This window comes from Colossoma macropomum, unplaced genomic scaffold (assembly GCF_904425465.1).
Source record: "Colossoma macropomum unplaced genomic scaffold, Colossoma_macropomum, whole genome shotgun sequence".
NCBI classification, from domain to species: domain Eukaryota; kingdom Metazoa; phylum Chordata; class Actinopteri; order Characiformes; family Serrasalmidae; genus Colossoma; species Colossoma macropomum.
The window spans coordinates 21,033,897-21,058,622 of NW_023494809.1; the positions used below are offsets into that span (position 1 = coordinate 21,033,897).

At 40.6% G+C, this 24,726-nt stretch overlaps 2 protein-coding genes across 6 annotated transcripts; one reads left to right on the plus strand and one right to left on the minus strand.

Annotated features, from left to right (window-relative positions):
• Positions 1-35: 35 nt before the first annotated feature.
• spice1 (spindle and centriole associated protein 1) lies at positions 36-13,946 on the minus strand. 5 transcript variants are annotated; one of them, XM_036558720.1, is made up of 18 exons: positions 13,853-13,937; positions 13,707-13,756; positions 13,204-13,275; positions 12,640-12,687; positions 12,388-12,534; positions 10,306-10,408; positions 10,099-10,217; positions 7,934-8,019; positions 7,725-7,840; positions 7,519-7,638; positions 6,353-6,621; positions 6,009-6,140; positions 5,531-5,654; positions 4,300-4,413; positions 3,772-4,118; positions 2,115-2,298; positions 941-1,080; positions 36-206 (listed from the first exon to the last, which is right to left on the minus strand). In XM_036558720.1, the coding sequence occupies exons 3-18, from the start codon at positions 13,273-13,275 to the stop codon at positions 153-155; spliced, it is 2,175 nt and encodes a 724-aa protein (XP_036414613.1). In that variant the 5' UTR covers positions 13,707-13,756; positions 13,853-13,937; the 3' UTR covers positions 36-152. The 5 variants fall into 5 exon arrangements, with proteins under 5 accessions (XP_036414613.1, XP_036414615.1, XP_036414612.1 ...); XM_036558722.1 differs by lacking the exon at positions 13,707-13,756 and having other exon boundaries at positions 3,772-4,115; positions 13,853-13,946; XM_036558719.1 differs by lacking the exon at positions 13,707-13,756 and having other exon boundaries at positions 13,853-13,946.
• Positions 13,947-14,978: 1,032 nt separating this feature from the next.
• LOC118799140 (protein shisa-2) lies at positions 14,979-24,433 on the plus strand. The gene is made up of 2 exons (XM_036558858.1): positions 14,979-16,168; positions 23,537-24,433. Exons 1-2 carry the CDS (start codon positions 15,865-15,867, stop codon positions 24,130-24,132), a joined length of 900 nt encoding a protein of 299 aa, XP_036414751.1. The 5' UTR covers positions 14,979-15,864; the 3' UTR covers positions 24,133-24,433.
• The last annotated feature ends 293 nt before the right edge of the window (positions 24,434-24,726 follow it).

A 24,726-nucleotide genomic window follows, 5' to 3' on the forward strand; every position in this document is an offset into this window, starting at 1 on the left:
ATATTTATACTGTCACAATAAATCAACTCACAATTAAACTGTTTAAAATTTATTAAAGTATGTACAATATTAAAAACAAACAGTGTAAAAGAACGCAGGTACGGTGCAGCAGCTGGTCCCATCAGTCCTGTTGCTTGTTTGCAGGAATGGTTTTAGCGGATATGAGCAGACAGTGCAAACCAGCCTTCTCCTTTCAGTTTATCCACCTGTGTAAACCACAAACATCACCATAGTCATAACATTTTTGTTCTTTCGTTAGAAATAATTAGAGCAGAAAATGCACTGTTGGGGACCTAGATCTGCAGGACTCAAGGTTTCTCCTACAAACTGGTAAGCTTCTAGCGTCACTGAGAAGCCATCATGTGCATCCTCAAACAAGCTCATGACCACCTGCCTCCAAATTGAAACGTTTTCAAATTTTGTGGTTTGCGACTCGAGGACCACACTTGTTTCAGCCAAATGAAATCACTGTTTTTGCACAGGGAAAAACAGAGCAGCTCCTCATCCTGGCACTTAAGAGTTTCCTCCCCCAAATATAAAAGACATACAATCCTGGGCGAACGCTAAATGTACTAGTGCTGCAGTCACCATGGTTACCATGTAAGAGATGCAGGCAATTTTCCACCTGCCTTACAAAAGTCGACCTTTACTAAGAAAAAGAGAAAGGCAGAGTATTTTGTTGCTTACATAGAGAAAACACTGACCAAAACATTTGCACCTTTTTACACTTTGCTGTGTTTCTGCCACTGATGGGTATTTTTACATTTAAAGGCATCATGACATTGGGATTTGGGACGTTTGTTTTGCCAGAGTTTGTATATTTCCATAACGCATGAATGGATCACACCTGGTAGCCATAGCTGAGAGGTAAGTCAGACGGTGGAAAGTCTGACATGACATTAACCCACAGTATTATACAATAAAATGCTTGTATGTGTACCTGTGTATTAATGACACGCCTTTCTCCTCCCTCTTCACTTTGTGGAGAAACTGCTTCTGCTGACCTTCTGCTGTTTGTGTTAGAGGGATGACCTCTCTCAGATACAAAGACACATGATCCCTGAGTCAGCCTTCCAGCATCTGCAAAAGAGAAGGCTTAATCAGCAGGCTTTCTTACATGCTTATATAAGACAAGGAACATACAAACTGTAGTAGCTTTGCAACTTCTTTTCTGTTAAGAGTGCTAATATTCATGACAAAACTGAGTAAAATACATATTTTCTGGCTGAGAAAAGGGTTGTTTTGATAATATAAGGTGTCTTAAGGTAACTGTAGCTGCCACTAAAATACATATAGTGATGCTTTGTTAATTTTTTTAAATTTAATTATGGTCATTTTATACAGACAGTAGACTTATGCAATTTTACAATTTTATTCTTACCACATTTTAACCAGCAATGTTACTTTTATGCAAAGATGGCAAATGTGCTGCTTAACTGCATGCACGTTTCTGGACCCAAGCTGGAGTTTTCTATGACAAAAATGAATGGGATTTTAAAATATGCCTGCCATCCTGTGTACAGTTTTCCACCCAATGTCACCAAATGCTTTTGATTACAAGGTCATTTAGCAGTCAAAATACCTACAAGCAAGCCAACACTTTTGCCCATTAAAGTAAGTCTATTAACTTGCACCACTATTATATAACATCAGCAGCACAAACTGCAGCCTAAAGTGGCCATGGCCTCTAAACTACCACATTTGATAAAGCTTGCTGGTTTGTGTGGGCGATTTTGTTGAGGTTCCCAGTCGTATAGTGTTAATTCAATGTGCAGTAGTGTTAGCTGGCATGCAGCAATAGTCGTATTTGGCTCCTTAACAAGCTCATAATACAAAGGATACAACAATATTCAGTGGAAAAACGTCTGCATGGAAAAACATATCGGCTTTGGAATGTTTTAGTTTACCACAGGATGTGGCTGTGCGATTTTCGGAAATGTCATTTATTTTTGTCATAAAGAAAACCACTGCAATATTTACAAGAACTGTAAAAAATAAATATTATCCAACCCTGATGCATAGTAATGATTCAAGTGTAACGCATCAGGCTTACATACCAGCTGTATAGTTGTTAAGATGGTGTTCAAAAATGATGCTGGCTGTGAAAAACACACCTGTGTTAGGGCTGATGGATTGTGGAGGTATAGGAGAGATTGAGGGAGAGACATTGAGGGAGGTCGTCTGTTTCTGCTGCTCTATCAGTTCCAGCAGTTTCGCCCTTGCTGCTGCACTCTGTCTGTTCAGCTGCTGCAGCCTCTCCTCCATCAGCCTCACTGAGGAGTCAGCTGCACCCACACACTGGATAAAAAACACACATTGTCCAAATAAATACATGCAATAATGATCAGAAATGTCTTTTTTTTGATTTACACAGCTGCAAAACTAAATCAGCAAAGGAGGATTTGTTGCTGGTACAAATATGGTAATTAAAGCTGTTGTCTATAATTTTATAATGCTGAACTAATTCTGAAGAAACAACTGGACAGAAAACTACTGTTCATTTATTCACTAAGAAATGGATGTTTCTAGAATTATTCACATGCTATCAACTAAAACGCCACACTAGAGCACTGAAATACACAATGCTCTAGAGGAAGCAATATTACATAGGAGCAGGCTAGCTTGACCATTTTGACTTGTTTAAACTTGCTGGGTATCACATGGGAACTGCTTGTGTGAACCTGCTGCATTCCTTCAGTGAAGTATACTATGCAAAATAAGAGACCACCCTTCATTTAACTTCAGATCAAAATAGTCATTAATGTACAAGTTATTATTTTTCAGCATCAGGAAAAAAGTAGAAAACATATTTGACAGAAAATTACATAGAGGTCTCAACAACTAAACATAACATATTTTTAGTATTCAGTGTGTGCACTCGTTGCCTTTATTAGCTTGCATTCTTTTCAGCGGACCTGCCTTTAGTTTTTCAAAGAAATCTATAGGAACATTTTTCCACACCTCCAAAGTTTAGTCTCACTTTCTGCTTCTCACCATCCAAATAATCCCAAACACATTCAGTGATGTTGGAGTCTGGACTCTGGGGTGGTCAGTACATTGTTCTGAGAACACCTTCAGTTTCTTTGTCTGATTTGCAAATGTTCTTTTTTTTGTCTGTTTTCTTTTCTCAGTAAGGTCTTCTTGACAACCACACATCCTTTCAGACTCACAGCGTTGAGATGTCTTCTCATAGTGGAAGGATGGACAGAAACAATAGTGGATTTTTATAGATCTGAAGCAAGAGTTAAGCTTGATTTTCTCCTGTCTCTCAAACATGAACGCTTTAAGAACTGTTTATCTGATGGGGACAGTTTTGATGGTCTACCAGGCCTTGCACATTCTGCACTCCACTTTGGAAACTACTTCTTTTTGTAACTTGTTTCCTTTGACTTTCTCCTTTTTTGCAAGTGGATTATCTTTTTTCTAGTCTCCTCAGAAATATCTCCTGAAAATGAACAACTTGTATTTCATGGTTGTTTTCAATGGAAATGTAAAAAATGAAGGATGGTGTCTGCCTTTTGCACAGTACTGTAGTTTAATAGCAGGCCTCATAATACTTGGTTTAGTACTAGTTAGCAAGAAAAAGCGAAAAAAAAAAAATAAATAAACAAAAAATAATAATTTTTACTGTGACAGCTAATTCAGATTTACAGTGATTTAGCTTTGTGTTACAGCTATTAAAATATCAATAATGAGACCAAAGTCTGATTTACACAGATTTACTCCTTAAGTTCAGTCAGAGTTAATAAAAATCACAATAAGAAATTTCACCTGTTGCTTTGGCTGTTGTCCAGTAGAGGGTGATGGTTGCCTGTCTTTAGTGTTGACAGGGGACAGCCTGTCTGTGTCCAGCTCTCTGGACACTGAAGCTCTTGTGTGAGAAGGACAGAACTGGCCCAGCTGAGCCTGAATCACCCCATTCTGACTGGTCAACTCTGCGATCTGCTGCAGCCCTGCATACTGGGGTGGATGGTCCAGCAGCGGGACTGGACGTGGCAAGACACTATCGGGCAGACTGATGAAGGAGGAAGGAGTGCAGCGGGCCTCAGAGTCCTCCAGCGACCCAGCACTGGCCGTCGAATGAGAACCCTCAAAGCGCAAAGAGCGAGAACGAGCTGCTGATAGAAGAGAGATGAATTCTGATATTTACAAAATGTGCAAAATCATTTATTTATACGCTTTTTTGTTTCTGAATAAGATGGGAATACAGCATCATTATTATTAGCATCTTTCATCACTAGTAGCAGAGACATGGCAACAAGGTCACAAAGAACCTCATTTGCTCTCCATCGCACTCACCTGCAGGAGGCGCTCTGCTGTCTCTCTGGCGTGGAGGAGAGAGCAAAACAGCGGGAGTTTCGGAGACCTGCTTCTGTGGAAGCCGTTCAGTGTGAAGAGGCATAGCATCAGTTCCTGTAAACATACAACACATTCTGGATGTTAGCTCTGTCCTAACTGGTGCACTCGCAGCCCTGAGGTATGACTCGCACACACCTGTGAGGACCACGAGGCTGTGGTTCTGCATGGCAGAGGTCTTCAGCTTTATACCTTAAATTCATTTTTCAGTCTGGATTTTGTAAACACTGGCAGGTATAACACTGTGTTTAATCAGTTACATCAACAGCTCAATTAACTACCAGTGATTACAAAATTAGGACCAGAAACTGGATTCATCTGTGAGACCTCTGCTGCGGGGTAACCCATTTCTCATTTTGGCATTGAAAAGGAGGGGTCACTAACAGCAACATTCATTTGTTAAAGAGTCCATATCCAACATGTTTTTGCATTTTATTTTTTTTGCCCTGAGGTCCACTTACAGCGTTTGTGTGGTTTTATGCCCCCAAAACAGTTGCAATTCATTTCTACATGAACATCTTTCAACCTCGCTTTATCCCTTAGAATTAAACAGGCTGTTTTGGTTACTGAGCCTTTAAATCTGATATATGCAAACAACCTCTGTTCTGATTGGCTGCCCTGTATTGTGCCTCCTTCAAAAAGCACTCCAGGCTGTTACACTCCTTTTAACTTCAGTGTGAATGGTCAGGGCTCAATTGCTCTAGTCTGAATAGTTGGAAGTGTGTTTTCCATGATATCACAAAAAATGCATTTAAGACAGGCTGTTTTTGTGGCTTAGTTTTGTATTATGTTTATTTTTGGACTAGGGAGTAATTTGACACTACATGCTTCAAAAATGTGGATGTCCATGATATGGGCCTAAGACTGTCACAATCAGGAAATTTAAACTAACGATTTATTGTCATAATAATTGCAATTAACAATTTAATTGCCTTTTTTGGCCATTTTATGCAGCTGTTAAATTACAATGTAATATGATGCTTTCCACTTTCCAACTATCTTTAAACTTTTTTCCAACTTTAAATATCTGACACTATGAGCAGAAACATAAGACATTTTGATTCAACTTTTTAATTAATTATGATTCATTATCTGGTTTATTTAGTGGCCCTACAAACATGATCTAGGTTTTCATTGTTGTTCAGCTGTAAATATAAGAGTAAGAAATAATTACTTGGCACTGCACCATCTTGTGGTTCTATTTCTCTCTCTTCTTTTCCACTTCCTAAATCTCCCAGCCCCAGGATCACCATGTCCAGGCGCTGCTCAAGTTCTGTTGTCCGTTCTCTGAGACTTTCCTGGGTTGGAAACAAAAAAAAACCCACAACACTCAGGTTTTACTCTGGACTGTACTAGTACTTATTACTAGTACTTGTCTTTTTCCACTTGTCAGTAGAACACAGTTATTTTTTTCTTCCATGACATCAGTCAATCCCACTTTGTATGCTATAACCCGCTGCTCAATGCATCATCGCCATATTTGGTATAACTGCTTGTAATTTCATAAATAATTAAAATCATTTATCATTAAAAAAAAGTAGTACTGGGTGACCATAAGCACAGAACTGCTGTCATTATTAGTCCGCAAAGAGAAAACATATGTAGCAAACAAAGTAGTTACCTGGTTGCTATAAGCAATTAAAATTACTAACCTGTAGTGCAGCGCTCTCCTCCCTCAGTGAGAGGCACTCAGCTGAGAGGGCATCAATCAGAGCCCTCTGCTCCCCGACCTCCTCCTCCAGACTCTTTCTCACTTGTGCCTCTTTTTGAGCCTCCTCCTCTCTCTAAGAGAACCAACATGGTATACGTACATACGTTTATTTACTGATGCATCACACTAATTGTTGAGTGCAATTACTTCCATCACTTGTTAGCAACATTAATTTTGCAGCTGCAAACTTCAGACACCAATCTGTCTTTGGCTGATCAAACACATTTGGAGTAAAGGAGGAAACCGTTTACACAAAACTATAACTTCAAGAATGAGTTTCCTCACTCGTCTAAGGTGACTGGCAATGCGTCCCAGAGTGGCCACCAGTGCTACAGAGAAGCCAGTGAGGCCCCGATGCAGATTAGGCGGCTGAGATGAGCTGAGAGGCCCCTGTGGTTCCAGATAGGCCAGCTCTGTTTCCACCTGACCCAGCATGTCCTGCAAAAGCTCCAGACTGGACTGGTTCGCACTCTGAGAGCTGAACCCAGACCCATCCAGCCCAGAGGTTCCTGGAGAGCACCTTCTGGTTGTCCTGGAAGACTTGCTTTTACCACCTGAAAGACACACTATGGTTAAGGACAAACATCTCATGTTAACTGTGTAATGCAACATATGTCTCGTTTATGGACAGGAACCTCTCTTGTCTGTTTAGTCACAGCCAATTACCACTTACAGCCGGGTCCAAAAGTCTGAAAAAATATTCTACACTATTTTACATTATTGCCTAGTTGAATAAAGCTTTTCCATTACACATTATATTATCAATGTAATCATTTGAATGAAAAGTAGAATCGTTGAAATTTTAATATGAATTTCTTAATTTCTTAGTACTTGATAAGCCTACCTTTTGCTTTAATGACAGTGTGCACTCAAGCTAGCATGCGTTTGTATAAAATCCTCTAATGCCTAGATCAAATTCACCTAAGAATCATGTAAACATAAGCCTCAATGAAAGAGACAAGAATTTTTTAAAGATCTGACCATTTTTGTACAAAGGCCTTAACATGGTCAATGTTAAAAAGCTGCATACATTCGAATAGTGACCTAGAAACAGTCCAGAATCCTGATGTGCACATATGTTCACTTTAACCAGGTTCACCTAAACTTTTGCATAAGCCATAAATCCATTTTTTTGAAAGACAACTTTTCTTTACTTTTAATTTTAATTAATTACTTTTAAACAAAATAGTGAAGTGAAAGCCTACATATGCCTCTTTCAATGAACAGTAATACTATAATTCTTTTACCTGAAGTGTGTAATGTGGTCTAAAGATGAGATGTACATCCAAGCTTTCAATCCAGAAACTTGGAGAAATTATAAAGACTTTATCTTGTACAGGTCAGCCAGTCAAATTCCTTACAAACTACATTACAGAACCTCCTTTGGGAAAAAGCAACCCTATTCTAATAGTGTTAATTTCATTTTTTAATCAGGGTAGAGGTAAGTGTACCTGAATGAGAGGTAGCAGGTTCAGGATTGAGGACCTGAGTAACCAGAGTGGTGGACTGTATTGTGTCTGACTGAGACTGCCTCGATTTTAAACGCTCCACAGCCACTGTTGCATTCAGAGCTTTCCGGAATGGGAGAAAGAGAAACATAAAATCAGCATGTTGAGACTTTATCAGACAAGGTGAACATAAATTAAACTGCTCCTACCTGCTTGTTGATCTGATCCTGCTGCATTACACGGAGTCTGAGGAAGGTTCTGCTGCTGCAGACGCTGGTCTATAGTCCACTGAGGAGGCTTAGCTTTACACGTTTTCCTCTTTGGCCTGAAAAGCATGACATGAAATTAACTGACTAATTGTCCATCAGACTAGTCATCACCACCCACTATTTGTTAAGATTTAATTAGCTCTTAGGACCTGCACATTTCACTGTTAAAGCTGACTGAAGAGTCCTGATCATCCTCCCCATGCTCCGCTGCAGAATCCTCCAACTCATTTAAGGCCTGAAAAAAAGAGTTTAAAAAAGTTTATCTAATGTCCTCCCTTACAAAGTAAAAGGACACTGGAGGAAGACGTTTCACAACAGTTCTTAAGCAAACGTTTGCTGTAAGATTTCCCTTTGTCTTAATTGGGCAGCAAAAAAATTTTTTTAATGAAACATTTAGGTGGAAAGTGAAAAAAAATTCCATAATTGAAAGTTTTAGACTTGAATTTTAAGTTTAAGCATTTCAGTTTTTGAAAGCTGCAAAACAAATATAAAATCACACACTAAATTTTATTCCTTAAGCATTCGGCTTAAAACAAGATATAAAAAAAAATTCACAGTCAGATATTTTCCTAAAATCGATCAGCCCCAGTATGAGTATCACTTATTCCTCATTAAATATAACTAATATAATTTTACTTTCACTTCACTGTCTTATCATACCTTGGACCTCATACTAAATAACACTTTATTGCAGAAAGTGTGTTTTAGTATTGATAATTCCTAATGTTACACACTGATTTTCAGACTTTGGGACAAATTTACTCCAAAACAGTGGGATCTAACAGCTCACTATGTGGCCATGAGGGGCAGGGATGGAGCTTCACTTCCTGCACTAAAATGTAGGGGTGGGGTGGAAATAAGGCCCTGCCTACCGACTAAAACAGCATTTTTTTTTCTCCAAAAAAGCTTTTTTTATTTAATAATTAAACTCATGATACATCAAAAATCGTTCAACTTAATTTCAAAAGAAATGAAGGAAAACAAATTGAAAATAAAGTACATAAAAGTGTAAGTTGAAATTTATGTGTCAGGGTTTTGTACAGCCACCTCCCAATAAAAAGTACCCTATAAATGATAAATTTGTATATATTTAGTTTATTACTGTCTCTGTTAATGCCTTGGGTTTAAACCCATCATAACATAATCCTTGTAAATATCTAAGATCTGAATACTTACTTTTTTTTGCTATGTGACTGCAGTTTGAACTCATTTGGTAGAATTATCCATATATAAAAATCACACACAGTTGTTTCTTATATTGCCAATAAAGAATTTACTCCATGTAATACATACTTTCATTATATTATGATATTGGCCAAATATAACATATAGCAACCATACATATGACTCTGGGAATTCAGGCAGGCAAAAATTCACTTTGTTTTAAAAGTTTGAGACAGGTACAGGCACAGGTACAGGTAATAGCTGACAAATTTCACACACATACTTTGTCAGCCAGTGTATGAAATGATATTATTATTAATATTTTATTTTTTTAATTTAATTTTTACCCAATTTTCTCCCCAATTTAGTCGTCTCCAATTCCACCCACTAGTTAGGACTCCCCCAATCACACGATACCATCAACGCTAGCAGGGTGAAGGCTAACACAGGCTTCCTCTGAGACCTGTGAAGCCAACCACCACTTCTTTTCGAACTGCCGCTAACGCAATGTCATTGGACAGCTGAACGCGCTCGGAGGAAAGCGCCAACCGCCAGATCTGTTACGTCAGCTAACAGACGCCTGCGCTGACTAGCATTGCGCTGAGTGATGGGGGGAGAGGGAGGGGCCATCCCACCCACCCAGAGAGAGCGAGGCCAATTGTGCTCTCTCGGACTCCTGGCTACGGATGGCTGTAGCATCACCAGGGATCGAACTCGCGATCTCCTGATGATAGGGCCAACGCTTAGACGGTTGCACCACTCGGGAGCCCCTGAAATGATATTTTTTAAGGGGCAATATGTTTTTTTTTAATTGCATATTTACATTTACATTTACATTTACATTTATGGCATTTGGCAGACGCTCTTATCCAGAGCGACTTGCAGTCTGATCATTTTACACAGGTAGGCGAAGGTAGTGTTAGGAGTCTTGCCCAAGGACTCTTATTGGTATAGTGTAGGGGGTTTACCCAGGTGGGGATTGAACCCCAGTCTACAGTGTAGAAGGCAGAGGTGTTACCCACTACACTATACCAACCATATTTTTCTTAACTCGCTTTGCAAAGTACACAACACAATATTTTACTGCTTAACATTTAAATTTAAAGTTAAATTACATCAGCTACAGAATATATATGACATAAACATCAACCTGTTGGTCCATCATGGATTGGCTGAGAAGTGAGAGCTGTGTGGGCGGATCTGGTTTCTGCAGAACAGGGAGCTCCGAATCAGAGTCACAGTCAGGTGCCATGGTAACATTAGGAAACCCTGCAAAACATGCACATCCATGACCCTAAGAGGAGAATAACACTTGAAAAAAACATTACTAAGCATGAGTGAATAGATAAAGCAGTACCAGTCTGTCTGCGAGGGGCATCACCAAACAGATCTTTCACCACCGCCATGGCTCTGTCAGACCGTGCAAGAACATCCTGCAGCTGGCACTGATCTGACAACACCTACATGAACACAGAGATTCATACTGCAGTGATCCAATCTGGTTAAAAAGATAATGGGCCAAGTGAAGTTTAATCATTCGTGTTCTAGTAAAAACAATCAGCCTTTCAACAGCCCGTTATCTTTGATCTCACCAAACAGAATGACAGAGAACCTGTCATAGACATCATTATGCTAAACAGTAACTAACTGCTCAGATCAATTTCACTTTAATTCATGAAGATCAAAGTGGTACCCCGTTGGGTAACTTGTCTGGGGGACCTGATCGATTAATGTCAATTATATGCACATGCATGCAGACCAGGAAAGAAAGGCAAGTGTTCCCATCTGATTGCTTTTAAAAGGATACAGAGAGGTAAAACGTCTAGCCTACAGGACGACCTTGAAGAACACTCTCAGTTTAAAAGCCCGATGGTGTCGAACCAGGGATTAACTACTATGGGCATTACTGATGTGCAGTGGTAACCCTATAGTCAGGGGAATTCCACCAACTTTCCAAAATATCTGCATAACTCAATCATTGAGACGTAAAAGGTAATTCAGGGTGGTTTGATGTAAAATGGTGCACTGTAGAGAAACTAACCTTTTCAGATTTCTTTACAGTGGTGGTGACAGGAACAGCGTACCATAATGTCACAAATATTAGAAATGAACTCTAATAACAACTAATAGTAACTCTGATAATCGTAATCAGGCAAGAGTGGAATCAGATGATTTTTACCCTAAATACGCAATCAGAAAATCAGCCAAATTTATTATTTTTATTTTGGCTAATCTGTGCCCAAATATGGGCATCCGTGCTGTAGCTGTTACACCTGTACCAAAATGTAGTAGCATAATTATGCATGACTCACTGTACTAAATAACCAGTCACTTCCTACTTTGGATATAAAACTTATGTTGATTCATGTTATTTAAATACTCATTTTTTGCTTATTAATTTAAAACTGCAGTTTGGCCTATTAAAGAGCAAATAATGATAATTATGTTGTAACTTTGGTTAACAGAAATTTCTGGAATTGTGCTAGAGTGTTTCTTGTGTTCATTTAGCTCATAAAATTGTGAGCTTTGGGTTTAAAACACGTTGGCCAATTTTGCTGTAATGACATCGTAGCCCGCCACAAAAATTCATGATTTGTTAATTTCTTGCAAATCTAGCCATATTATTTATAATGCATAATAACCAGTGAACCCATATATAACTTATATATAAGGTTAAAATAGCTATCTTGCCTTATTCATCCTGCGTGTGTCTCTCCACCATGACATGATTTTTAAAATATGTTTTAGGCCAAAAGCTCATCTCAAAACTATCATAAACAATGTTTCAGGCATCAAGCAGCTTATCTATAACCGTTTCATGTATTCATTTTCTTTGAGGGAGCTTTTAAAGGAATTCAGATCTCTTGTTCCCATCACCACTACTGTGAACAATTCTGACTCAGTAAGTTTTTCTCAGAATGGAAAATTTCACATCAAACCACTCTAAATGACTTTGTTTAGATCTTTACGATTTCAATATGTAGACATTTTGCAATATCACAGGTATCACCCTTAAATTGTTCCATGTTCCAATACTGAAATTTATATTTAAATACTTTACACTGCTGTAGGTGCAAGAGAAACTGTACAGGTCAATAATTTAGTGATCAGATTTTTTTTTTTTGCAGAAATCATTTAATTGCACAAGTTATGTACAAGTTAAGAAGTACACATGGCCTGGTTGTAACAAGATTATTTGTTGACATTTAATAGATCTTCTACTGTATCTTCCTTAAAATCTTAATCTATTATTTTAATATATTCCTTTTGTCAATCACAAAGATGAGGTAGGATGAGGGAATTATATTTAAATTATATTAACACCAGATGTTATTTTCCCTTCCCTGCAGTTAACTGAACATCTGTTGAGATGCTTGTGAATCAATTAGTAAAAACGCTCATTCATAGTGGCATCACTCATGAGGAGTTTCAAGTGTACCTCTCTGATGATCCTGAGCCTGGCCTGATCCAATCCAGGAGGGCTCGCTGGATGGGCCTTTTTCTGCATACGCTTTAAGCCTTTCTCCCTCAGCTCCCACTGCGCCAGTGCCTTGTTGTGGGACTTGTGCATCTCATGACGTCTGGACTAAAAAAGTAGGCAAGGTAAAAGGCCAAGATGCAGTCAGTCTGAGCAAAACTCAACAAAGACTGAGACATAGATTTAAGACAAAACATTATGAAAAGACCCTACCAATTCCTCTGGAGTAGCTTTATGCACCGAGAGGTCAGTGACTGTGCTCTGTAGAAGAAAAAGGGAAATTCAGAACGAACAAAACTCAAACTTTCCAATCTCATTCATTTATGGGTCCATATCCGACAGTTGCGTCCATTTCTTTTTTTTTTTTTTGCAGAGCAGTCATAATTCATTTTTACAATACCCTTTTTTAACCTCTGTTTATTCCTAGAATAAAACAGCCTGTTTTTTTAATTGAGGCCTTTAAGTCTGATATAAGTAAATGACCTCTGTTGTGACTGGCTACTGATCCAGGGTGAAACAGTCCTTATGGCTTCAGTGTGAATGAGCAGGGCTAAACTACTGAAGGCTGAACAGGTGAATATATGCAAATGTGTTGGTTTTTGTGACATCAGAAAAACAATTAATTCAAAACAGTTTTCATATAAGGATGCATGGAATGGGGAGTGAATGGTACATTTTAAAACTTTAACAAGGTTTACAAACCACATCAAACTCTTGTTTCGAAAAAGTGAGGGAAATTCATTTTTCAATAAATGGGACCTTTAAAACATCACTTACCACCCATTCTTTCTTGGGAACAGACACTTTCTTAGTTCGCCCTGGTCGGCGGTTAATCCTCACAAACGACATCTGACAACACAAGAAAGTCAGCAGCGATGCCAGAACTGTGGTTAGTCTGGTTACAACTGTCCACTACATCACCTACTTACGGCATTATACAGTTAGCTTGTAGCTAGCTGAGGTAATTTATACCGCATTAGCCGCGTGAGCTATATAACTAATACCAATACTAACGTTACAGACTTTGAGCAGATATAACTGTTAACTAAGACCAACAAACTAACTTAGCTAGCATAGCCGTTGCCACTTAGTAACATATGACGCTAGCTAGTCAGTTTACTGTACGACAGCTACACGAAGTTGACATTTTCTGCTCCACCTTAAGTTGTAAAACAGTTATATTCAGTCACCTGTACAGGACAGAATGGAAACTTCGAGTAAGAAGCCGGCGAATAGGAAGCCTATCGATATGCTAACTCTGTTTTCTAAGGTTTGCTCACCGTTACGGTTAATTATACAGGAGGCCAATCGAGCATTGTTCAGCGTTTACCTGAAGAAAGCACAGCAAAGAGCCATTTTCGCATTTAAATACAACGAAACAGAAAAAAAAACGACTAACAACTAGTAAGAATAGCTGTATGTTTACCTTGTGGGTGCAAATAAGCGACTGTCCCGTCTAATTTTCTCTGTGCTGACTAGAACCACCGAGAAACTGTTAATCAGACAACAACTGTGAAGAGAGCAACTGATTTTTTAAAAGCACCGCCGATCTGACAAATTTTCAACATAAGAGTCCCACAATCTTGAACCCGCTTCGTGCAACAGGACAATTTTGAAAACGGGCCAGCTGGAAATAACGCCGTTCAGATCTACACAAACAGGATAAACTCAGCAAGATACTTTATTTTATATCAAGATTGCAGTGAACGATCAATTTGAACTCACTGTAGGCTAACAGACTAGATCAGTGCATCTCACCTTCAGCCCTGTAACGCTTTACAAAACACCTGCCTCATCATCAGTTGGTGATCAGGTCAGTATGAAGTTAAGTGTTGAAAGAGGAAATCACAAAACAGAGCAGAAGGAGTATAAGACTGGAATAGAGAATCCCAGTCTAGTTCAGTTTAGATAACCAAATAAATAAATAAATAGTCCAGGGTTCTGCTTAAAGTAATTTTGTCCATCAGGTGGTGGTATTGGCTAATAAGTGTCACTCCACTCTCCCAGTGAGCATTATAGCTATGTATAATTCAACACCGGAGTTTGCTGATCTTCAACCTCAGTAAGCCAAAGTATTAGAATAATAGACATATATCTATATATCTATATATCTATATATACATATCTCTCTCTCTCTCTCTGTCTCTCTCTAACTTAAATACTCTGCTGATTATTGAATATGAGAATTTCTAAAAACTCTATTTTTAAGTAATTTTAATTTTTAAGTGCCAATTTTTAAGTAAAATGCTCAGAACTATCAGCAGTAATTGACAAATCATGTGTCGATAAAGCCCCGCCCCCTGCCCTATGATTGGCTACATGTTTTTACACACAAGCAGAGACCAGCACTCTATCGTTCTAGAACTCGAGGCTCAAATAGCCAATCCTAGCGCTGGAGGGGCGGGGCTTTTCGAATACAGGTATGTTAAGAAACAACCATCGGTTTCCCCACCTGTTTTTGGACACACTGAGATTCGCAAGACCACCGCATGGCGGCTCCTGCGCTACAGAAGAGACGCTATAACTGATGACACTTGCTAGTTAGCGCTGGCAAACAGGGGCAGAGAGTTGTAAAAAGTCCAGAAGAAAAAAAAGGTTTAAAAAAGTGGTAAAGTAGTTGGCCACTGCGCAAGCGCTGCTAAATGGGTAGCTTAATACCTCCTGGAGCTGGGAAAGGATGTCAGAAATGCCCTCAGAGAAGGAGGAGGGGGACATCTTCAGCTTCTGTAGGGTAGATGACACTTGAGGGGGAACAAGTCTGAAACAAATCAGACATATGCTGCTGCAGTGATTGTTTGCGACTTGTCTGCAGTTTGAATGGAGGAACTTCTGAGGAGGTAATAAGCGCATGACATGGATTAGTGAGAGAGGAGAGAAAAAATAGAAAAAACAACCCAACTTGCTTGTCTGGTCGAAAATAAAGGGATTTCGTGAGAAGCCATGCGAGGGATGGATTACATGCGGAGTCAGTGTTGGTTTCGCCGTATCTCTGGGGAAGATATTTGAGAAGTGAAGGCTATTTTTCAGCGGACATGGACTGACTGCCTCGCTTCAGCATGAACCGGGTTTGATGCACAACTTTGCCTCAGGTCCCTAAACTTTCTAATAGGCGCGTTAGATGTTGGGTTTTTTCCCACTTTCTTTCTTCCTTGCCGAAAAAAATCCACTTAGGCATTTATCGGCTTGAATACGTCTCAACATTTCATTCAAATTGAAGAGAAGCTGCTGCGAGACTTTGGCAAAACTTTGGCGCGGCTGCGCGCGCTGGTGGATCTGCCTAATTGAATTTCTCTGTCAAATGACATTCTTAAACCTCTTGGCTCGACTCCACTCAGCAGCCCGTCCGCTCTTAATCTCATTTATTTACCAATTTAGCCAATTGGCTGGTCTGAAAGGGACGTTTTTGTTGCACAGAGGGTCTCTCAGAGCGGTGGCAGCATGCAGGGCAGGGGCTTCCCCATGGCCCTGGCCGTGGCTTGGACACTGTTGACCAGTCTAAACGTAAAGGCGAGCGGGGAGTACTGCCATGCCTGGAGAGACTCCCAGGGCGTGTGGAGGGACGGCTTCCCCTGCCCGGAGCGCTTCGACGGCGCGGAGGCCATCATCTGCTGCGGCCAGTGTGAGCTGCGCTACTGCTGCTCCAGCACCGAGGCCCGGCTGGACCAGGGTAGCTGCGAGGACGAGCAGCAGCCCGGCCAGGGAGCCGGGCAAGGTGGCAAGGAGGACAAAAACACAGGCGCAGGTAAACACTGGGAGTCATTGTTGTCATTGTTTCCATGTGATAGAGGCCAAAAGTGCTTCTTTGTCTGAATCATGCTGCTCACAGCAGCAACGTGTGCCATGTAGCAGTGTCATCTAATAACCAACAAGTGGAATATACACCATTCACCATGTGTCATGGTAGTGCTGTCTTAAAGTGGTGGCATGTCCAAGTGTGCTGTGTATGAACTTATAACAGTGCCATGTTTTAACAATGCCATCTTATAGTACTGGCAGTTATACAGTAGTGCCAAGTTTTGTTAGTACCATGCTACCAGTGCCATGTTATAACAAGGCCAAGTAATGCCATCAGTGGCACGTACAGCAGTGGCATTTGCCTTGTTAAACAGCAGTGCCATATTATAACAGTGTCATGTACAGCAGTGCTGTATGCAGTAGTGCCATGTTATAGCAGTGCCAAGTTATAGCCGTGTAATATACAGCAGTGCCACGTTATAGTAGTCATATAGAAGTGCCATGTTATAGCAGTCATATAGCAGTGCCATGTAATAGCAGTGACGTACATACAGCAGTGCCATATTATAGTAGTCATATAGAAGTGCAGTGTTATAGCAGTCATATAGCAGTGCCATGTAATAGCAGTCATATAGCAGTGCCATGTAATAGCAGTCATATAGCAGTGCCATGTAATAGCAGTGATGTACATACAGCAGTGCCATGTTGTAGCAGTCTTATAGCAGTGCCATGTAATAGCAGTGACGTACATACAGCAGTGCCGTGTTATAGCAGTGTCATACAGCAGTGCCGTGTAATAGCAGTGATGTACATACAGCAGTGCCATGTTATAGCAGTGACGTACACAGAGCAGTGCCATCTTGTAGCTGTTACATACAGCAGTACCATGTTATAGCAGTCATATAGCAGTACCATGTTATAGTAGTGTCATACAGCAGTGCCATGTTATAGCAGTGTTATACAGTACTGCCATGTTATAGCAGTGTCATGTAGCAGTGCCATGTTGTACCAGTTTAATATAGCAGTGTCATGTTATTGCAGTGTCATACAGCAGTGCCATGTTATAGCAGTGTAATGTAGCAGTGCCATGTTGTACCAGTTTAATATAGCAGTGCCATGTTATTGCAGTGTCATACAGCAGTGCCATGTTATAGCAGTGTAATGTAGCAGTGCCATGTTGTACCAGTTTAATATAGCAGTGTCATGTTATTGCAGTGTTATACAGCAGTGCCATGTTATAGCAGTGTGATATACAGCCGTGCCACATATAGGAGAGATATACAGCAGTGCCGTGTTATAGTAGTAAAATACAGCAGTGCGTTATATAGCAGTGTCATATACAGCAGTGGCATGTTATAGCAGTGTCATACAGCAGTGCCATGTTATAGCATTGTAATATAGCAGTGCCATGTTGTAGCAGTGTAAAATAGCAATGCCATGTCATAGCAGTGACATACAGCATTGCCATGTTATAGCAGTGTAATTCAGCATTGCCATGTTGTAGCAGTGTAATACAGCATTGCCATGTTGTAGCAGTGTAAGATAGCAGTGTCACGTTATAGCAGTGTTATACAGCAGTGCCATGTTATAGCATTGTAATATAGCAGTGCCATGTTGTAGCAGTGTAAAATAGCAATGCCATGTTATAGCAGTGACATACAGCATTGCCATGTTATAGCAGTGTAATACAGCATTGCCATGTTGTAGCAGTGTAATACAGCATTGCCATGTTGTAGCAGTGTAATACAGCATTGTCATGTTGTAGCAGTGCCATGTTATAGCAGTGTCATACAGCAGTGCCATGTTATAGCGGTGACATACAGCAGTGCCATGTTATAGCAGTGAAATACAGCAGTGCCATGTTATAGAGGTGTGATATACAGCAGGGTCATGATCTAACACAATGTCCCATACTGTCTACCTCACTGTCCCTTTATGACCCATAATACCTGAATCCACCCTGTAAGATCTTTTTTTTAAAAAAGTTCTTTAAAATTCTTTTCTTCTTGTATTCTTTCATTGCACTGTATTTATGTTGTGATCTTCTATAGTTGGTGAAATTGGTTGTCTTTCCTCAGTCCTCAGGCCCAACAGTTATTTCAATTAAACTCAAGTGAGTTTGATTCTATTTTAAATAAGAAACACTATTTTAAACAGAATAGAAAGCAGCCAGGTATGGAGTTCCAAGGGAGAGAAAATAAAAGCAGTTCCCAATCATCCTTTTCTTATAGGGTGTATGATTTTAAGGGTACATGTATTTGAATTGGCTGTCGCAGCTGCTTTTGGGTTCATGGGTACCCTATAAAGCAAAGCGGGCCACTCAGCTCACAAATGGCAGATTGTTCCTGTGCGGGGTTATAAATAGCCCTGTTTGTTCTCGCGGTAATGTGCATGTTACCCTGGCTGCCGCTGCTGCTACTGCACTCATGCACAAATCTCACACCCCCCCTCTCAACAAACCTGTGGATCAGGTTTGGACTTGACCAGATCCCCACAGCCCCCACTGCTGGAGCCTCATGAATACAAAACCCCCCTCTCTCCCCCTTTGTGTTATGCATCATTTCTTAAATCCCAAAAACACATTTTCATTGGAGTACTTTAAACAGCAGGAGTCCCAACAAAAAAAATGGCTTTCCATGTGATCACCGTAAAAAATGGTTGTCTGGTCTGGAGGTCTCATTTTGGGCCTTTCTGAGTGCTTATCACAATCCGGAGCAATCCTGGCAACCAGAAGAGTTCACAAAAGACTTTGTATTCCTAAAAGCAGAGGAAAAAAAAGCCATTTTTGTGTGCCCACCTCTACAGTCTGTGGATCGTGATACGAACCACACAGTTCACCTTCATATCCTTAAACAGGGGGATTAGCCTGTTACAAAGTTAGATATCAGTAGAAAAAAGAAAAAATGTAGTGAAGCACAGTGGTCAGCTTAAGTTTCATTGCAAGGATTTGAAAAGACTGGGAAAAACACCCCCCCTCGCCTCTCACCTCCAAATTCAAGCCTAGTTGATCAACCTTGAGAAATCTGAGCTAACACGCTAACAAGGTGAAGAGTGAAATGAAGAAAGATATCAGTACGAAAAAACTAAAAAGCACAGCGGACACTTAAGTTTCTTACAAGGGTTTGCAAAAACTGAGCAAACCCCCCCCCCCAAAATCCAAATCTAGCTGAACAGCTTTGAGAAATCTGCGCTAGCAAGCTAACACGGTTAACTGTGAAAAAAGCCTGTCATCAGAAAGAGAAAACTATAGAAACTATAGTGGACATCTTAAGTTTCTTACAAGGGTTTGCAAAAACTGACCGAATCCACCCACTCAAAAATCCAAACCTAGTTTAAACAGTCTTGAGACATTTGAGCTAGCAAAGCTAGTAAAGCTAATAGTGGCTGCAATGGAGTATAAGCAAGAGGAAACAGAAGACAGCTGCAGTCTGGCCCGGGACAAACTCTAGACGGCTGGTTGCATTTGAACAAAAAAATGTAACAGGTGTGCACTCATGTCATAAGACTATACCTTTTAAGGAGATACAAGTAGGCTAAGAACAGCAAAGCTAACATCCTGCTTTACCAAGGCACATCAGTGTAAAAAAACCTTGCTTTTCACTTCACTATTTAAGTGTAGTGTCTTTTTGACTTGTGCCAAAACCGGCTTAATAAAGTGCAGATCCCAGAGTGCATGCCTCAGCATCAACAACCAGTGAGGTGTTCCAAGTCTCTCATTGTTATGACTAAGCTTTACCTTAATACACCGTGGATTAGGTTGACTGGAAAATGAGTAATTTCACTTGGGAGCAATAGATCTACAGAGATCGCTTTAATATAACAATATAACAAGTTACCTATTGTGTTTCACATTTGAGGACAGCGAACCTGGCCCCCATAAATTGCCACTCATAATCCCTATTTGCCAGCAAACTCCATGCGCACCACTCTGGGGTCAAATGTCCCTGCTTTACAGAATGTCCCACTGTTTTAACAATAAGCGCTGAAGGATGAACTCCATTCCCTCTAATGCACATGTTCCAGTGCGAAACAGAAACAGGACACGTGTTCCGCTAAGACTACAAGTTGATTCCATTAACTGTAAATGCTATTTACATGGGTATAATTGGTGATATGCCTCTACTGATTATACATTAGGCCGAGTCATGTAAGTTATAGTGATACCTTAGCAAAATATTAATTTTATGCAGTTTTCCCCTTAACGCAAATTCAGCCAAGGCATGTTCGGTGTCTGAAGTTTGATTAGTTTTAGTTTTGCCTTGAAGCGACCAGGCTAATGTAGCTGACAAATGATGGAAGCTTATAACCACAAATTAGCATTGTGCTAATTGCATGCCTAAATCATCACACACTCGCTTCAAACCATGTCGATCTTAGTAATCTCAGTAGATTGTGGTTGTATTAAATATTCTCATCTTATAACAGATCATAGATAAAAGTACAGACAAAAGTAAGGCCTCAAAATGGCTTCTACTACTGTCTTCAGCTGTGTGTAAAAGTCTTTATAGATATCATTTAGGGATGCACATATTGTGAGTGTTTATGAATGATTCTGGTTTCTTACAATTGGCCAATGGGCTTTTTTTGGCTAATATTTTATTGACCTTTTTAACCCAAACTCCCACTGTGTTGGCTAAATGAACACGTCACTACTAGAAAAACCAGCATAACTGGTCACTACAAAAACCAGGATGTTCATTTGAACCACTCCAAAACATCTCCATTTTTGTTGATTTTTTACCTTTCTACATCATCTGAGTAGCTGCCCTTTACATTGTGTGAAAATTTCATGATAAATGGACCAATAGAAATGCTCCAAAACTGCATTGATTAATATCTATTTACAGCAACTTACATTGAAAGTAAAGAACATTTTTACCCTCTCCTTACCAAACTTACCATTTTGGAGATGCTTGTTTTTCTTTGGACAGCGACAGTATGTTATGCTTTGGTTGCTGGTGTGCTGGTCAGCAGCAAAAGAAGCTGTGATGCTGCTTACCACCAAAACCAGCATAACATGTTGTGTTTGGATGCTGCTATACTGGTCAACCAGCATGACCATGCTGAGTGTCCAGCTAAACCAGCACCAGGTCAGCACTAGACCTGTAAAAACCTGCTTAGACCAGCACTGAATTTATGCCACTCTAAGCTGTTTTTTTTCAGCAGGAATGAAACATACCATCATGTTCCAGTACTTTTTATAAGCCAGTATAGCAATATAAATAACATTATTTGCTCTTGACTAGGCCAAACTGGCATTTTTCCTTGGAAATGGAAGAAAACAGTTTTCTAAAAGAAGACAATTAGCACAATATGTCATGCATAAATGACTCCAATACCAAATAAACATTTTGATACAGGTGTAGCAGCATTCAAATACAGCTTGAGTGCACCTGGCTTTCATTTTATATCATAAATCTGCAACACAGATCAACCAAAATAAAAATAACAAATCGGCAGACTGCAGATTGTGCGCTCGGGGCAACAGTCTGCTGTTTCTTGGCTGATTCTGAAAGCACATTTCTAATAACGTCAAACATGTCTTTGCTGATTAACTACATTTTTGTGGAAAAATTTATGTTGATTTTATTTTTTTCACCAAAGTATAATTTCATACTGAAAATGGTGCTGCTACCAGTGAAGATGTGGGGGACTACTTTGTTAGAGAGGTCAACTTAGGAGCATTTGTGGGCACCCACACACAGACAGCAAGGGCAGAGAGGTCGCAGCTGGTGGCGGTGGATTAGAGCTGATCAAAACACTGTTAATAACTGCTAATGAGGGCCCAGGGCCCCCTGGGGCCACATCAGCAACACATCTCTTCACTCTCCCTCTCTGTCTCTTTTCATTTGGCCGTCTCACGTTGACCAGTGTGCATTCTGCCCCCCTGATCTGAGGATCATGCCGAACTTCAAAGGTGTGACTGTGCAACCAGATACCCTCGTCTCTTTACTCGACGGGGTGGGACAGAACTCTCCTTTCACACCTTTGCTTTTCTGCGTTGTTTCAGATTAGCAAGGTTTCAGGCTACACACCACACACTTGTTGTCTCTGTGGATGTGAGGGCCGCATAAGTCCTCAGTAACACAGATTATATTTCAGTATTATTTACCCCACGGCAATTAATGGACAATTGCAACAGGTGTACAGTGACAATGAAAACATAATTGCAACTAATGTGCTGGCAAGCTAAAACAGCACTGTAGTAACTTTCCCAGGATACTGTGATGAGTATTCACTAACAAATAACACACACACACTGTTTCAAATATTACTCACTTCATTCTTGTCTGTTCATGACGGGATCTAATGACACGCATTCCTGCTCAAATAATCTATTTCTTTAAACTGTAGTTGGCTATAAACGTGCAGATAGCAACCTAAATAAACTGCACCATGCCTCAGTGAAAAAATGTGGCAGTGGAAAGGGGCATGCATAGCTTTAACCATGACATTCATGTTTGTTTGCCTTTGCTATAGTCTCATAGACGGGAATGCAAAACTCACAAGGTTTCTCAAAATAAAACTTGTTTCATACAATTCTGGGGCACTACACATGTTACAGCAAGAGTCCAAACCAGACTGTTTATTTGGATTACACTGACATTACTGACCAATGTGGTCACCTCACGTTAAACAACAGAGTATTGATTTTGCACACTGAACTTTAAAAAGCTGGATGAAAAACCGGATGCTAAGTGAAATCAGAATAGCAAATTCCCTCAAATGCAGCATTAAGTTTGATACATTGTAAAGTTAGATAACACAACAAGGCGCATTTTGTAAAGTGTTGACATGCTGTAAAAATCGCTTCATTGCATGTTTGAGTTCTGCTCAAGATTAACTAAATTTGTTACTGGTAAAGTTCCAGAGGCGTTATTATTGTAACATCAGTGATAAAGGGGAATGTTCAATCATTTATTTTAATAAAATAAACATATTTAAGGTATAGGGTCATTCAAAGCAAAAGCATTTTAGTCTATTGTGTTTTCAGCTCTGACTTTGAACCAGTTCAGTAGAGTAATCCAAACTGGCGCATTGCTTTTGCCTGATTGGTCAGCACTACGTGACTGCTTCTTCTAATTTGCATAAACTAAAGCCAGTTCAGCTTTTCTTGCCATACAGCTAGTGCCACACACTATTCCTCAATCTCTCATGTATTTTTTCAGATTAATTTTAGATAACAAATTTACATGGACCGTGAGGTCATGTAAAAATGGCTGTTTATGCATGACTGAAGTAAGACACAAATGTTAAGATGGACTTTTTAAGTAGAAGAACAACATGTGTGAAATATAAGCCTATAAATATATCCTTTCGTTTTGTTTCACAAAATTAATTAACATCACCGTTTTTGCTCTCCCTCTTTCCACAGTGCCCATCTACGTGCCCTTCCTGATCGTGGGCTCAGTCTTCGTAGCATTCGTGTTAATTGGCTCAGTGATCGCCGTGTGCTGCTGTCGCTGCCTGCGGCCTAAACAGGAGCCAGCGTCCGGCTCCGGAGGTTCAGGGGGCGGATCTGGAGGGCGTCTCCTGGAGACCATCCCCATGATGGCCGGCACGTCCCGCGGCTCCTCCTCCCGCCAGTCCAGCACGGCCACATCCTCCAGCTCATCAGCCCCTCCCACCAGCTCCATGGGTCCGCCTGCCATCCCCCGCCCTGGCCCCGCCCCTCTGTTGCGAGCGCAGGCCTCTTGCTGCCTGCCCCCTGACGCCAGCGTCTACGTCAACATGCCCACCAACTTCTCGGTGCTCAACTGCCAGCAGGCCACTCAAATCCTGCCCCACCAAGGGCAGTTCCTGCACCCACAATATATTGGCTACGCCCACCCAGTTTCTCCAGCCCCGGCCTTTCTGGACCCGACACAGGGGGCTTATAGGCCTCTACAGTCCCCCTTCCCCCCGCCCACCAGCATGGCCAGTGTGACCAGTGTGACCAGTGAGCAAAAGCACCCACCTGTGACTGTGTGAAGGCTCACGTGAAAGTCCATTTCTATGGGACTCTTGTCCATTTGTATGTTTTTTAGACAATGGAAGCTATGCAGTGAGGGCAATCAGTGGAGTCAATGGAGAAGCCCAACTCAAGTCATATGAGGGACGCACAAACAAGCACGAGTCCGTCAGAGACCCAGCCATGGTGTGTCATGCGTGCGCAGTAAATGGAGGTTAATTTTGTGTGTATCTATGTGTGTGCGTGTGTTCCAGGTTTCTATGACAACACAGTAGCCCTCAGGCCTGGAGACTGAATGTACTCATATCACTATACCGTGCACAACGAGGGGAAAGTTCAAATAAATGGAGGTCAATTGTGTGTTTATCTGTGCGGATGTGCGTTCTGGGTTTTCTACAACACAGCAGCCCTCAAGCCTGAACGCTGAATGCACCCATATCACTATACAGCACCAAAGTAAAGAGAAAGTTCAGACGAATGGAGGTCAATTGGTGCCTCGGGCACTGTGTTCCAGGGATTCTATGACAACACAGCAGCCCCCGAGCCTGGACGCTGACTATACTGATATCACTATACAGCACTCACCATGGAAAAAGTTCTAATAAATGGAAGTC

Excerpts from the sequence above, each read along its gene's own strand:
- LOC118799140 (XM_036558858.1), top strand. The coding sequence starts at position 15,865 with ATGCAGGGCAGGGGCTTCCCCATGGCCCTGGCCGTGGCTTGGACACTG. Across the intron at positions 16,169-23,536 it reads GGACAAAAACACAGGCGCAG|TGCCCATCTACGTGCCCTTC; the intron begins GTAAACACTGGG and ends CTCTTTCCACAG.
- spice1 (XM_036558719.1), bottom strand. The coding sequence starts at position 13,275 with ATGTCGTTTGTGAGGATTAACCGCCGACCAGGGCGAACTAAGAAAGTG. Across the intron at positions 5,655-6,008 it reads AGGAGAGCGCTGCACTACAG|GAAAGTCTCAGAGAACGGAC; the intron begins GTTAGTAATTTT and ends TTTCCAACCCAG. Across the intron at positions 2,299-3,771 it reads GACAACAGCCAAAGCAACAG|TGTGTGGGTGCAGCTGACTC; the intron begins GTGAAATTTCTT and ends TTTTTTATCCAG.